This window comes from Cygnus atratus, chromosome 3, assembly GCF_013377495.2.
Source record: "Cygnus atratus isolate AKBS03 ecotype Queensland, Australia chromosome 3, CAtr_DNAZoo_HiC_assembly, whole genome shotgun sequence".
NCBI lineage: Eukaryota > Metazoa > Chordata > Aves > Anseriformes > Anatidae > Cygnus > Cygnus atratus.
Genome location: NC_066364.1, coordinates 32758939 through 32775009, shown reverse-complemented (window position 1 = coordinate 32775009; position 16071 = coordinate 32758939). Strand labels below are relative to the sequence as shown.

General features: G+C 42.6%; 1 protein-coding gene across 1 annotated transcript in view; it reads right to left on the bottom strand.

Moving 5' to 3' along the window:
- CD109 (CD109 molecule) overlaps positions 1-6259 on the bottom strand; it is an 82390-nt gene extending 76131 nt beyond the window's left edge. Inside the window, 2 exon segments of the mRNA XM_035542938.1 lie at positions 5565-5725; positions 6141-6259. Coding sequence (XP_035398831.1) covers positions 5565-5725; positions 6141-6199 — 220 coding nt within the window. The 5' untranslated portion in view covers positions 6200-6259.
- Positions 6260-16071: the final 9812 nt, after the last annotated feature.

Here is a 16071-nt window from a genome sequence, read left to right as displayed (position 1 = left end):
TTACTCTATTTCTAATCCTTTTGCTGGGTTAGGGTAACGTGCACACATCCCTTTAATATGAGCCCCTCAAGAGATTTCTCCTACTGCTTCCCTTCCTTCTTGTTTCTGATAGTACCTCTCCTCCCAAATTCCATTGTTTATTGGCATCACTTTCCTTTCTTTCCAAATTCACAGCCTTTACTTTGTGGGTTTTGTTTGGTTGGTTTGTTTTGTTTTGTTTTGCTCCCTTTCCTAAAAGCTGTAAAGCCCTTTCAGCTCACACAAGCAATGGACAATCCCACGCTAACACGTTACTGTTCACTTCTCTGTAAGGAAATGCGCCACTGCCATCATTCCTGCTATGGCCAAGTTATTCCATCCCGTTTCCTTCCCAAGTTCCCATGAAACAGTCTGCAGCACTTGGTCTGCCTCACTGTCCTTGGCTGGGTATCAGTGAAGGATGTGGTGACCAGAATGACTTCAGGCAAACACATAAAGCCACAGAAGGACTCCCTCCCTCAAGCCTCAAACACCACACAACCAATAACATAAAGCTCAAGAATTGGATGGGACTGGTACTTCCATTTCTCTGCGATCTACTTAATAGGTTTGTTATCAGTAAACTAGGATGGATTCAACAACAGCCATGGAAACCTGTGTTTTTTCTTGCATGTATTCCAGAGAGATGAAAGCCCATAAGAGAGTGCCCTCTTCTCTACTAGCTCCCTTGCCTCTGCATCCAGCCCCAACACCTACCTCCTTCTCCCTTGTTCTGATTTTGCATCAGTTACCTGTGTGTGATGAATATTTGACAACTTATTTTTCATGTGGAGTATTTCACAAATGTTTGGAGGTGGAGAGCATGCATGTGAAAACATGGTGCTCCTGCTCGCTTGCTGTTTCACTTTTCAGGCTTTCAGGCAGAATTACAAAGAAAGGAGTTGTCCCACTGAACTGTCAGCAAAATCCTTTACCCCACAGTCCTTTATTTTCAGGACAGATTTTGTAGTCACCAATGAGCCAGTGATTTCATCCTGAAATAAGGCACAGAGGCAACTTAACAAAAGGGACTGGCATGCCTAGGCCGTTGATTCTCGTTTAGCTGTTACTTTACAACTTACTATCCCTTGTGTTTTTCACTGTTTCACATACTAACATGGTCGGAACCATATTATTAAGCATGCAAAACATGCCTGCTGGTAAAAGCAGAATTTCCATTGTCTATATGGATGATTACTACATGTCTGCACTTGACAGACATTCTCCCAAAGTCTGTCATGTTTCGTAAATCCTGGCTGAGTGTTTACCACGCTCTACTTCAGAGTTCCCTCTGTTAACAAGCAAGTTTACTGCACTGTAGAAGAAATATAGAAAAACAGAGCAAACTAATTAACGTTTACAAGCAATTTACAGGGAACCCAAATTATTTTAAACCCGATTCTAGAGTTCTCAGAATACTTCTCACTCACCATGCCTTAAATACATTGCATAGTGCATTAAGTACCAGCTTTAATCAAACCTTACTCTTAAGAATTAAAATTGTTCAAGAAGTCAGGTAAATGATGACACCTCATTATACATGAAAGCCTTTCTTTAATTAGTTTTTTCAACTTGTATGTTACTTACTTTTTCCAAATCATTTCAGCACCCATAAAGAAAGCAGACTGTTCAGAGGCTCTCTCAATTAAGGTATAAGGTTTTCTCACACACTAACACATACTGCAATGCCTCGGTAGCAAATCTGGCAAGTCAACACTCCTTGCCAATTCAAATTACATCTTTACTGATCAATCACTGGTATTGGTATAGGCCTGGTAAGAACCACCCTTCACTGTAATCACTGAAAATCAAGCCATTCATGCATAGAATTTAACTTGCCTGTCTGTTATTCCCATCATTTTTATTTGTTGACCCAGAAAACCCACCAGCTCAGATTGCATGAAAGCCATTGTTTTCTTCTGCAGTCATTTTCAATCAGCGTGAGGATCTTTCTGATATTGCATCCCCACAGAAAATGTGTCAAGGCTTGATATGGCACACAGAAGCAGCTTTAATTACTGCTTTTGTGTTTTCCTTGAGTCCACTGTAGATAATGGCAGCCTATTGTCTCCTGGTTACACACTGACAATTTTTGCTGCATTTGTTTACACAGAGTTTATCTGTAGCAGTAACGCACTGCTTGCAGACATTCAGTGGGTCTCTCTTCATTACAATTAACCAACTTAATTTCTGTACCAAAACACTGGTCTTCAAGCTACCTCCCTTGCTATACTTGGATTCTGCTATGTTGAGCCAAGCTTTAAGTACCTGCACTTGTTTAAATGCACATGCACACACACATTCTCACTTAGGCCAAAGAATATAAACTTGCCACATATTAATAAATATAATTAATAATTATGTTTTCTATATATGTTAATAATTACTTATGTGTTGTGTAATAATTACTAATTCTATTCCCTTAGTTAGTTGCAAAGCAGGGAAGAGGATATGAACCAAGTTCCATTCCTGCAGTCTTTCTCTAAAGGTCAGTTTTCCAAAAATTGCTCAGAATCAGAAGTCCCCTTCCTGTAATGTTAAACCAGTGAATGTTTGATCAACCATTACAGTGTAAGCACTCTATTTTTAATATAAAGCAAGAGTTACGTTATATGAAGAAGAAAATAGCTGTGCCTCTCATTCAACAAGATTTTTTTATGGAACTAACTCAGAAATTTAAACACAATCACACGCACCACGCTGAGCTGCTGCTAGAGGACCAGAGCACATCCTTTAAGCAACCGCAGATGCACTTTGTCAGACAGGTACTTAAAAGCTCTCATGCTTAGGTACTTGGCTGAACTCAGCCTGCAAGATTAAACAAATAAAAAAAGTTGTCCTCAGCCTGTCCTCCAGCCTCAGCCTTTAATTCCCAACTCTGAACCATCCCGGTTCCACCAGCACAAATGTTTGCACGCCAAACCAGAGAAGCTGTCTGCCTAAAAAAGTGTTCAACAAAATAAAACTATTTCAGATAGGTTTTTCAAAGCAGTAAGCCACCTGCTTTTGCTGCCGCCCCACAAGGAAAAATACAGAGCACAATTCAGCCAGCTTTGGCAACACTGCCACTGAATGCTGTGCTCTAACCAAGGCAAGCAATCAGTCTCAGCTGCCTGGATATTTACCACAGTCAAGAACTGCAGGTACACCCTGCCTCCTTTAATCCTTATTATGCACAGCCACGTGTTAGAAACACTTCCCAAGCTCATGTGCACCACAGGAATACTAATACCTCTGTATCAGCCACTCTGTGTAACCTAACAGGCCCAAATGACAGATAAAGCAACATTTTCTGGGCACTAATATATGCAGCAGTGATGTCATTTAAAGAAGATTCTGTGTGCCTGGAGATATTTGGATTTTTGCCTTCAACTGCAGCAGCTGGCCTAATAAAACCTCCCCAGGCCTTGCTTCAGTTAAATTCTTAGACTAGCATAACTACAGCACTATTGCTACACATTTTACCTTAAGATCATTTTATTCTTCAGAAAACAAGCTAAAGATTTAAAGTCTTATTCTGACAAAATGCCTTCCCTCTGAGTAACTCTATTCACAATTGATCCTGTAGCATCTGAGGATACACACCCTCAACACCACATCCTCTGTTACAGGGCAGTTCCCTTACTCCTGACCCTTAACAGTTCTGCTTACATAGTTGTTCACAGAGAAAAAATGACTAACAAATTATATCACTTGACTTCTAAAGAATGGATGTTCACATATTAATTTTTTTTTCACAAGCAGAAATACACTGTACGCTCAGTACCATTTTTTTTGCTGTTCCATTCACCAAATTAAAAAAAAATCAGATATATATATTTAAAAATTACATAGAATGTTGAGGATTAACATTAAGTGTAAACAGTACACGCATTTTAAGTAACACACTTGCCACACCTTGAATACAATGTTCAGTTTTGGGCCCCTGTCAACCAGAAGGACATTGAGGTGCTGGAGTGTCTCCAAACAAGGGAACAAAGCTGGTGAAAGGTCTAGAGAACAAGTCTTACAAAGAGCAGCTGAGGGAGCTGGGGTTGTTTAGCCTGGAGAAAAGGAAGCTCAGGGAAGACCTTATCGTGCTCTACATTTACCTTAAAGGAGGCTGTAGTGAGGTGGGGATCAGCCTCTTCTCCCAAGCACCAAGTGATATTACAAGAGGAAATGGCCTTAAGTTGCTCCAGGGGAGGTATAGGTTGGATATTAGGAAAAATTCCTTCACTGAAAGGGTTGTGAACCATTGGAACAGGCTGCCCAGGGAGGTGGGTGAGTCACCCTCCCTGGAGGTATTCAAAAGACGTGTAGCTGTGGTGCTTAGGGACAAGGCTTAGTGGTAGACTTGGCAGTGCAACGTTAACGGTTGGACTTGATGATCTTAGAGGTCTTTTCCAACCTAAATGATTATATGATTCTATATATTCTTTCCTCTGTCTGATACAGTGCCATGCCTCTTACTGTTCATCTACCATTTCCTCTAACATCAGCAACTCTTAGTTGTCAAGCATCATTCCATAAACTAAGCAGGCATATAGAAAGCTTCAGCCTTCTATACAGATTGTAAAGAGAGGTAGGCTCTCTTTGAAGCCTTTGAAATGGATGTGTGATGCTTACAATTAAGGCATCTACATTAACCATAATTTCTTAATTGAAATATTAGTTGGCAGCAGCAAGGAGAAAGTTCATTATAGCAGTGTAGATTTTTCTAGGACCTCATACTGTCCCAACTCCACTTTTGGCAAATAAAATGGGTGTCATTTATATTGCTTAATACTAAGAGCACTTTGAAAGCTGGCTTATCCAGACAAAAGATTTTATTTCCCGTGAGGGCTGTTCTCAAGGGGTACATTTTTATGCTTCTGTTCACAGCAGGAGTTTACAAAAAGCAGCAGTGACCAGGATATCTCAGTTCTCCAACTACTCAGACCTGCCACAATGTCCTCTAACACCGCCACGGGGGCATAAACTAAATCAGGCTGCTCTAGGGTTTACTTAGCTTCAGCCCCCCAAGCTGACCCACAATTCAGCTCTTGAGCCTTACATTTTTTTGATTCCACAAACACAAGAAGCTTCCAAGTGACAGCATTTGAAGGTGACTTCCACTTTCTTCTTGAATTCGGGTTCTCCTTTTCTTAGGGCACCAGCAGCAGCTGTGCCCAGATGCTCTGTCAAATTGTTTGTTCCACACTTACCATCCTCTCACGTGCTCCCAGCTTGCACCTTAACAATAAGCCTTTTGGTGAGACAGGTGGCTTCTTCACCATCTTCTTCGGTGGCCTGATGACACTGAACAGAGTGCCTTTGGGCACCTCAGAAATCCCACAACACTTCACCAACATCTGACTATTTTTAGAGTTTACAATGAGTTAGGACACCCACACAAACCTCTCATTATCCACCTGCACACACAGCCAGCAGCGCACTCGATTGCTTTCCCATTACTGCACCCCACTCGGTAACATAAAAGTTTGCATTTTAGTACCATTTAGGAGCCGCGATACTTTGTGGAAGAAGTGGAAGAGGACAGCTCTAAATCCACGCCATTACCCTACCTTTCTCAAAGACCATTTCCCTACTCAGGATGGTCTTGTTGTCTCTGGTCACCTCTCCCCTCACGGTGACCTGCGGCGGGCTGCCTGGCAGCAGAGCCACCCCGATGGTCATGCTTGCTCCGGGCCTGATGTTCCAGGGGACCATCACCAGGAACGTGGGTCTGGAATCACAGAATCATTAAGGTTGGAAAGGACCTCCAAGATCATCTGGTCCAGCCATCCCCTTACCACCAAGGTCACCCACTGAACCATGTCCCTAAGCACCACGTCCAACCTTTCCTTAAACACCCCCAGGGACGGAGACTCCACCACCTCCCCGGGCAACCCGTTCCAATGCATTTGGTGTGGAAAAACCAAACGGACGGAGGTAGAAAGGGCAGGGAGCGCGGTGCAACCCCCAACAAAACCCCGAGCGCAAGGAAAGAGGCGCGGTTCGTGCTCCAGCCCTCCTCCCTCCCGAGCCGCAGACGGGAGCGATGCCCCCCGGGCACCCCCGGGGGCTCCGCGCTCAGGCAGCCCGCGGGGCAGCGCCCCACCGCCGGCCAGCTCCCTGCCTGCCCACCCGGCCCCACGTACCCGGCCTCGGCAGAGCTGCAGAGGAGGAAGATGAGGAGGACGAGGCGGCTCCGCGCCATGTCGCTCCGTCCGCGCTGCCCGGGAGGCGCCTGGCCGGGCGCGGAGGGCGGGGAGAGGCCGCCCGGCCCCGGCCTGACTCACGGCCCGGCGGCGGCGGCGGCAGCCGCAGGAGCGGCCCCAGGGGCGGTCCCGAGGCCGGCACCGGAGGGCTCGGCCCCGCCTGCAGCCCCCGCCCGAGCGGCGGCGGCTCCCCGGGGCCGGGGCCGGGGCCGGGGCTCGGGGGGCGCAGGGCAAGGGGGAGCCTGGGCTGGTCGGGCGGTGGGGTGCTGTGCCCGGTGGCCGCAAAGTAAAGTCGGGTCTTAACCCGCTGTCGGGCGCAGAAGAAGCTGGGGTGAGCCTCAGCTGCCGTGGGATGTTATGGTAGCTGTGTGGGCTAGACACGTCTAATGATTCATCTGGAGCCTTTCGCATTTAGAAATTCAGAAGAAGCCGTCAGAAGCGCCGCCTGGCACTCCCCGTGTCACACGCACCGCGCCTGTAGTCCCAGATAGAAACCTCTCTTGATGTTTTGTTCTTACAAAAATGACACGTGAACAGCAAACACCATGAACACACGTAAACACCATCCTCTAACAATCTGTCAGGCAGCCATGCAGTCTTCCCTCATCGCTCACATTTGGTTTTGTTCGCTTCCACGGGTGCCGCCTCTGTAGGCCCCAGAGGGGTGGGGGCACCACAAGCATGGCCGGTGCCGGGGAGGTCGGCCTTGGCAGGTCTGCGCCTGGGAAAGGTGCATGCCGAGGCAGAGTTTGGGAGATGTTTGCTCTTGTTGTTTGTCAGTCCTTAACTCACTGCTCCTGAGAAACAGGCAGGGAAGAGGAACGGTCCCCGACTCTGCCTTTCATGGAGACAGGGGAAAACGTGCTTACAAGTAGCTCTGCATCCCGAACACCACAGCCTGGGGTGGTCAAGCCACTGACAGCACACACGTTGCCAGTCTCTGACACCAAGACCAGCCGTCACTCCACCATACCTGCCAATGCTGGGTAGTTCTCTCAGTCTCCAAAAGAGGGTGGGCACATGGAAACTTCCTTCCAAGGATGGCCCGTGGACCGTGCTACTCCACAGCAGTACGAGGAATTTTGCAAGAGAGCACTGGCTGGCCAGAGCACAACCATGCCAAGGACAGCTTGAGGCTGAGACAATGAACTTCCAGTCCCAAGAACATTTGCTGGCACTGTTTGATTCATTAGTATGGATGTGGCCTGAAAGTCCATTAATGAAAACGCTTGCAAATGACACAGATTTTGCCCAGTTGTGCAACAGTATTGTGGAGCCACGCTTTTTTCCCCCCTAAGGGCTAGTTATTTAAATATACTCTTTGCAAATGTATTTGATCTCTTATTCTACTAAAATATTAATAAAGAAATCCTACAGCAGGAAGTAAGAGAAGAAAAGGATTATTAATCTTACAATTTCATCTGTGCTGAATAAATTTAACTCCGATAAGATATGGATAAACAGAAATTAAGTGTTTGATGCCATCCCGCAACAACAGTCAAGCTCCATTTCTTAAAGGTATTTCCAGGTACTCAGAGAGGTTAAGTAAATGCTGGACCATCCCACTACTTGGAGATTTCTGAAGCTCTGACTTCCCTGGACATATCCCTTAATTCCCATCCTAATCCTACCTGGAGTTCCCTGTGGTGGAGTCATGCCACGCAACCCCACCGATGGCTATCAGCACAGTATGTAGATGGGTAAATAGGAAACTGTGGAGTGTGAGCAGATACAAGATAAAATAAGGAAATTTTAAGCCACGTTCAGCCCTATAGAGAGTGTACGCTATAATTACAACATGTATCTCAGGCTTCCTCTGCACACACTCTCTCACTGACAACTGCAGAAAAAATAACAATGACTCCTGAGTAATTGGAAAATAAGTATACTTAGAGAGCACTGGGCCGAGCCGGTATCCTGTTCATGCTCAGTAAGTATTAAACTCTGTGTTCAGTTGGTCTTGACTTGTGCTTCAGGTAAACGTAATTTATCACACGGCCTTACTGATTACAGGACTGTCCCATCCCCCTGCACTCTGTTAATCTGCTCATTTCCATTTACGGCTGTGTACACTAGGCTCTCGTTATGCAGTTACATGCCACTACTTAGTTTGATCTAGCTCAGACTGGTAACTCAAACAAAAACAAGCGACACTTGAGTTTGCAATAAATTGGTCAAATTTAAACATAGGGATGCCTAGATTTGAAAAGCTTTTGCATCCCCACCAGCTTCTGTGGTACTGTACAAAACATCCTCAGCTGAAAAAAAAATCAGTCTGCTCGGAACAGGCAGATGAAAATGATTACTTTACTCTTATTAAATTGCTCGGATATCTGTCTTCGGCTAAACAAAATACCTTAGCCCAAATACACATCATTTTCAAGACTATGGAAGCAACCATTTGGCAATGTCTCGGGGCTAAATGAGGTTTTAAATGCCTGGCTCTGACAAACACCTGGGAGACTAATTTGTGCACAGAACTGGAAGCAAGGAACTGCACAGCAACTTATTGAGAGCACCATGTAAGGAAAATCTGTTTTGGACCAGATTTCTGCATATTAGGAATAATTTTGAAAGCATATAACCTAGCATGAAAGGTCTTAATAATATTCAACTGCTCCAAGCCAGTGAAGTGGATACCCTGGAGACACAATTTGGGAGGGTAAAACAGGTTGTCATTGTGTTCAGCATGCCAACCAGGAAAGCTAGGTGAAAAATCCTTCTCTGTTCATTTTCACATTTTGGAATTAAGTAAGCATTACGGGACTCAAGTTTTACTGATCTGTGATATGTCACCATAATGAAAATTTCACTTCTAACAACATTAATCCCTCTAATTTTGCTATTTTTTCATGTTCTCTGACAAACAGAGCTTATAAGTCTGCAAAACTCATCTACAGCACTGGCTACATTCTCAGGCAGCTAACAATTGTGCTGTTGTCTGCACCTGTGCTATTTAGTTTAAATCTAACTTGAATATATGTATCAGTATAAGCTGAAATCACACCTCTGAGTTGTGGCCTAGGAATATGCTAAATAAAAATGTGTTTATTTAAGTACAGCAAACTGCAATAATTCCTGAATGGGTCTGGAAAGCAGTTTCTGCCTTGGTAAATAAGAAGGATCACAGAACCTACCAAACACTACAAATTGTGTGCAGACAGGCTGGAAATAAACACATGCGCAGCGAGGTCTGCTTTTCTCCAATATCACATGAAGCAAATAGTACTGTTTGGTAAATGCAAAAACCTAACCACTACAGTACTTAAAATACTGGGGAATTATAGCAGCAAGGGCTTGAATGATCAATGCCCCATCCTGGTTTTAGCATTAGCCAGTGAATTTGGCTGGTCAGACATACAGCTGGATTCAGCAGGCATTTTGGTGCAAACAAAGCATGTTTCCATGAAATGAGACAAATTCAAGGAAATCTGAAGAGCTATGTTATGTGGAAATTTGAACTAGAAGATCACTATCGTCTCTTCCAGCACAATATTTTATCTTTTCAAAAGCTTAACCTTATGCATCACTGAACTGAAGGTCTGCAACAGAGCTCATTCAGGTGATGGATAAATCTTTTAATTACTCTCAGTAGGCTTTGGGTGAGGTCCTAAAAGAAACTGTGTTTCAGCGACTCATGGAACTAGGAAGGATGCAAAAATCTGTTTTATCACTCACAGCAAGTGAGCAAAAATTATAATGAATACCACGAATAGGTAGGTGGAAGATCATTCCATGGTATTGGGAGGGCACATTCCTTGCTTAGATGTAAGCCTGAAGAATTTGCATTTGCTGGAAAGTACTGACAGGAGCATAGGATATAAAGCTCTCACAGAAGTGCTCAGTAATAACACTTCTGATGCAGGCTCTGATGATGGAATGTGTCAAAATGTTTTATGCTACGCTGACGAAGGGCGTGCCATGCACTGAAACTTGCCCAGAGCTATCAGGGTGGAGTTTCATGAAAAACTGGTCTGCACTGCAATTAATATCTTTATTCCTAGTACCTGAAGACATCTCTCTTGATAAATACTGTCATTTGCAAATTCACTTCCAACTTGAACTGTTACTCCAGGCATAGAGGGTAGGATTCACCTGGTCAAATGTGGAATTTATTGTCTACAACTTGTTATCTAAATTCAGTGAATAGACAATGGAGAGAAGTAGGCGCTCTTCAGACCATGTTTTTGTGACCCATTATGATACCTACATTTTAATGAGAGACATTTAAAAGTGGCCTTCTAAATTAACCAAGTGAGTACCATCCTACAAGTACCAACTTCTATTGAATGTCTAAAAAGGGAGTCAAGACAAGTAGTTGAAATACATTGTTATCTCCAGAATACATAACTATAAGTGTCCTAACTGAGAATTCAATGAATCTAACCTATATTATATAAATATTATATAATATAAATATATAAGTTAATACAGATATTAATTTTTATAACCTTTGGATCAGGGCCTGTTTGAAGACATTAGATTTTGTTTCTGTTTTTCAAAGGTTGGTATGAGAACAAGCGAGCAGAGATAATGTCCAAATAGAAGAGAAGCTTCTTCGTTGTTAATGTAGCATAAAAAGATCCTATTATCTTAGAATTATGCTTATATTTTCATGATATTTTTGTTATTAAAATGCTTGTATACATTTTAATCATACCCATCAAAAATGTGATCAAATCTGTAAACATCGTATTATTACATCATATTCAATGTGTGCTTTGAAATACCCCAAAAAACTAAAGCACTGTCTTCTAGAAAATGCATCAAATGTATAACGGTATGAGGGCTAAGACTTCATGAGGTTTTGAGAGGCTCACTTTTAGAAATGAGATACAGAAAGGTGGGGAATTAAAGAAGGAATGATAAAATTACACAATGGAAAATGTGGAAGTCTGATGAGCAAATCTACCAATGAGTATTGACTGTTTGCTGCAAGACCTGTCACTGAAGCAAAGTAGCTGCTACTCTTGAAAAATAAAAGCTTAATCTTCCTTCCAGCATTTTCTTCAAAGTTAAACTTCTCCAAGCCAAATTGCTGAGTACCAAAATACCAAAAGGAATTTGCTACACAGTAACTATTAACAGGGAACATTTTAAATCTGCAGGACAGTACAGCTTCTACTGGGGTACATTAGACCACACTATCTGAATTACTTGTGCTGAGTTTTAATAAACCTTGGAAAATACAGAAGGTTCTGGGTGCCTGAAAAAAAAATGTAACAGCACTTGGAAAATTTTGAGTTCTACAAAATTCAAATAATAATAATAATTGTTAAGTTTTAATAATAAGCCATTTTTGGGATATGTCTCCCCTTAAAACACAAACTCTGAGAATCATGTCAAAACTGTTCACACACAAAATAGACTATAGTTTGCTTGTTTAAGGTGAACCTGGCACTAGCATGGAGCTAGCAGTGGGACAGAATGCTTTTATGATGCTTTCCTCTATTCTTTCTCTAGACTTTACCTAGAGAACATTCGAATCTCCAGGGGAAAAAGAAAAAAAAAAAAAAAAGTTGGAGAAAGCTGAGAGCTATTCTAAGCATCGGTCTGCTCGCTGCCATTCCCCTGAGCCATCCTGGTAGCCAGAACAAGATTAATTTCTAGATGCACGCTTTTTTTAGCCATGGATCCAGTGCAGGAATGAACGGGCTCTCCACTGGACTGTTTCACAACACGTAGGAGTTTCCCTACAGCAAAGATAATCCTCATTTACCAGTTCCCTGCCCTTACAGCCCTTTTGAACTGACTGAGTAGTGCATAAGGATCATAATAGAAGGAAAATGAGGACCTTGTCCCCTGTTTTTCCCAGAACAAGAGTTCTTGGCAGTTGGTGGATGTTAGTGAATGACAATGGACTACAGCTAAATGAGCCTATCTTCTTGCTCCTGACGTGCTGAAGGACCTCCATGGTGCAAGGAGCTGTGGTATCTGTAACAGGTTTCTATGTGCGGCTGAATTTTCAGATTTCCTTTGCAGGTCTCCCCAAAGTAGACTCTTGGCATCACAGAAATCAATGGCACTGCAATCATCCCCCTCAGCAGGGTCAGGACTCATCCAGAATTGTATTCTCCCCAGCACACAGATCTCTGTAATTCTGATACAAAGAACTGAGTTTTCTTGCACTGTTTGCTGCATTTAGCCCCTTACCTCTGACTGATGTGCTGTACCTTACCAGATATGCATAAGCAGAACAGGTTTTGGGAAGGAGGTTCACACAACGCCTTTTTATTGCAAGGTAGTAGTTACACCTTCATTTTTCTCTGTTCAGCCCTACAGCAGGGACATGCGAAAACCTGCACAAACATGCTGTTCCAATGAAAGTGAAAGAAATTACAAACTTTTACAAATGATGCCAGGTTATCCACAAAACTCTATTTTCCTAGGGCAATATTTTTTACAATTGTATGCAATGAAATCACATTTACCAAGCTACATTAATCATTTTGTCTTAGCCACCCTTATTCCCTTTGCTTTTTGAGTTTTTTAAAAAGGTCTGTGTCACCCCCACTCTCTTTATGCTAAATATTGCTGAAATGGCCAAGAAAAATTCATTTTTTTATTAAGCAATTTAGTGTACATTAACACTGATTCACTTTAAAGAAGGAAATAACTCCCTGAGGATTCAATTATCCTAAACTATAGCCTACAATTAAACTGTAAATTTAAATTAGAGCTCTTAAAAAAGGAATTTCTAAAACCAGTGTTTCCACAATGTCATAGAGTAGTATATCACTGCTTTCTGGAATGCATCCGTTCATATATTATAACTTGACTTTTAATTAAGTACAGAAAAACTGACATTTTTAATGAACATGTCTTTCTGTATTAGCTATTTACTACATTCGTACACCCAGAAAAAAGAAGGGGTGTTAGTACAGCAGCTTGTTTAATAGACCACTGCATATTCTTGTAGGCGGAGGCAGCTTCTCTTTAAAAGCAGACTGACCTCAAAGCAACTCATAGTGTAGACGAACCTCATTCCCCACATTTAACACAAAAGTAATTCAAGGTGTGGAGGCAATGCCCTAAACCACCCGACTAAAGAGATGCATATTTTAACTCATCAGAAAGAAGGCTGAAAGGGGCCTTCATGACACTTTAATGGGAATAAAATATATCAGGTATTCTCTATGGGAGAAAAGTGTAAAAAGAAGTACTGTTCAGAAGTTAAAGTCAATCAAATGCAAGTTAGAAATGAGGCTCGTGCTATCAACAGAGGTGGATTTGCTCCCTCAGCACACCACCAAGGAAAGTGGTGGCTTCTGCTTCTTTTTATGTCTTCCCATCAAACCTGAATGCCTTTCTGAAAGTTTAAACCAAGTAATTAGGCTAAGCAGAGGTGTAACTCATTGAAACTCTGTATTCCACCATAAACAGAAGATTGGGCTACGTGATCTCCAAGAAGTACAACAAAAAATCCATGAGGTTGCTCTTAAGCCAAGAGGCCAAAACCATATACAGAAACAAGAACGTTTCTATCCCAGAAAGGATAGAGCTGAGGTTTGCTCCTAAAGAAGTTAAATAGAATTGACAAGAGGAAAAGAAAAGCACCTAACATCGGTGGAGACTATACTATTTCAGTCCTGGTTTCCTCCATCTCAGCATTTCCAGAAAAGGTCAACACCAGAAAAAAAGAAAAAAAGAAAAAAAAAAGGACAGAATTAGAAGTCGTTGTTAAAATGAAAAGTTTTCTAGGACATGATCACATGATCTCTTGCACGCAGCCTTTTTTATTTTTTTTTTCTAAAAATGAAAAACAAACTTTCTCACTGGAAATTGGTCAAAAGCTAAAACTGCGACTGTGTTTAAGTTTGTCTTTTTTTTTTTTTTCTTTTAATCAAATGGCAACCTCTTTTTGAGGAGAAAAAAATATCCCTCACTTTCTAACCAACTCCACCGTGGCATCAAGAAGCAATAGTTATTTGGAGTAGAGGTAGGTAGACAATATGTGTGTAGGTAAAACCTCTTAGAAGGGCAGTCTGTTTTAGATGGCATCCATTTGACAATCCCAAAACTTCATGTTACAGGAGTTGTCTCTTACAGAACCAGTTTCTGTAGTGGCTAAAACGGCTCCTAGAGACAGGAGTGATTAAAAAATAATTTTTCAAAAACTACACTCCAACCGTTTATAAAACTTGCATAAAACGTTGTTTAGTTTAGACAAAGGTAAATACCGGTTGCCTCTCCCTGAGGACTAACTCACCGCATACTGCCTCTGGGAAAGGAGGGAGGGCTGGGAGTCCAATCTGGGTGATTAAGGACTTAAGCAAAGGTTTTGTGTTTCAGGTCACCAAATAAGCCAACAACTAAATAAACTTAGCCCTGCAGAAATGCCACCATAGGAAATTCATTCACGCTGTTCAAAAAGCAACTGTTTGTTCAATTGCCAACCACCCAAAGCGGCAGGCATGTTTATTTAAATGACGAGGGTGTGGACCCGAGAGCTACATCTTTCCAAATCTTACTGCAGCAATGGGAACACTTGGAAATTGCTGTAATACGTCTGAAATGTATACTATATTGGGCAGCTTTCTAAGGCCTCCTGGCCATGCCTTCAGGCTAAAGATTCAGCCTGTGATTTTTCTCACCACTAACAGCAGTTCGGGGAGATTCTTCTTTTCTCCTCGTTTTGTTCCTTAGCAGTAGTTTACTTCAGATATTTCTAACAAACCAAGCCACCCATAGTTAAAACATCTACTGCCATGATGTTTTTTCTTCCTGAAAGGGGTCACAGAGAAGACTCAGGGTGGAAGGCAGCTTGGGATGTCCCCGGATCCAACTGCTGCTCGAGGCAGGGTGAGCAGGCAAGGTTACTCGGGTCTTTATCCACAGGGAGGTGACCAAACCTGCTGGCGAGATGATACAGAGCTCAAGAGATTGGAGTTGTATTCTTTACTACATCTACACTTATTACAATTTTTCAGCTGCACTTTTAACTATGCTTAACTGCAATGCTCATATATTTTCATCTTAATTAAAATCGTGCAAATAATAACCAGGTTGCTATTTGCATGACAGTAATTACTATTGCCTTTGTTTCCCCTTGTATAGTAAGCAGACACATTGACAGCAGAACAAACAGCTCTTCTGCAGTGCATAATAGAATCAACATGGGAATTAGTGGTGAGGAAACAGACTCCATCTACGTACCATGATATCACCATTTTGGCTCTCTCAGTAAAGTATGGCAGAAATTTACATCGAGCATGCCCACGGTAGATTGACTAACCGCAAGCAGTTAATCCCCTAGCAGGAGCATGCCTTTGTCAGGCTTCATGGGGTGATCTCCAGCTCTTCCTGACAGCGACGTGCTCCCAGGATGCGATAAGACCCTTCTGAGGGGCAGTTCCCAGGAGAGAGCCTTAAATACAGCTCTACGCTTCCTAAAATGTAAAACTAAAACTAAAAAACTGAGAATGCAAATGCATGGTGCAAAGTAGACCTCTGAGTAGAGGCTGAGTAGAGCTGTGGCACGGCCACCTGTGGTGTTGCATGGGACAGATGACCCATCTGCTGGGACACACGGTGTGTGTTGCACACTAGCAAGAGCCCAGAGTGTGCAGGTATAAGGGTCGTGTGATCGAACCAACCGAAATTCAACATGTACACACACATCCTGTCCCATGGGTGATCCTGAGCAATGCAGATGTGATGACACTAAGTCAAGCCAGGGCTTACTCCCTGCTGTGGGTCACAAAGAAAGTATTGATAAACTTAGCATCAACCTTAAAAAAGTCTGGCCATTGAGGCTTGATGTCCCACAGGAATTAGAAGGAGAAATACTTGTAGGTATTTAAAAGACATACAGAGGTTATGAAAGACTGCCACGGAGACAGTTGGCAGGGCAGAAAGGACAAGGGCTTTG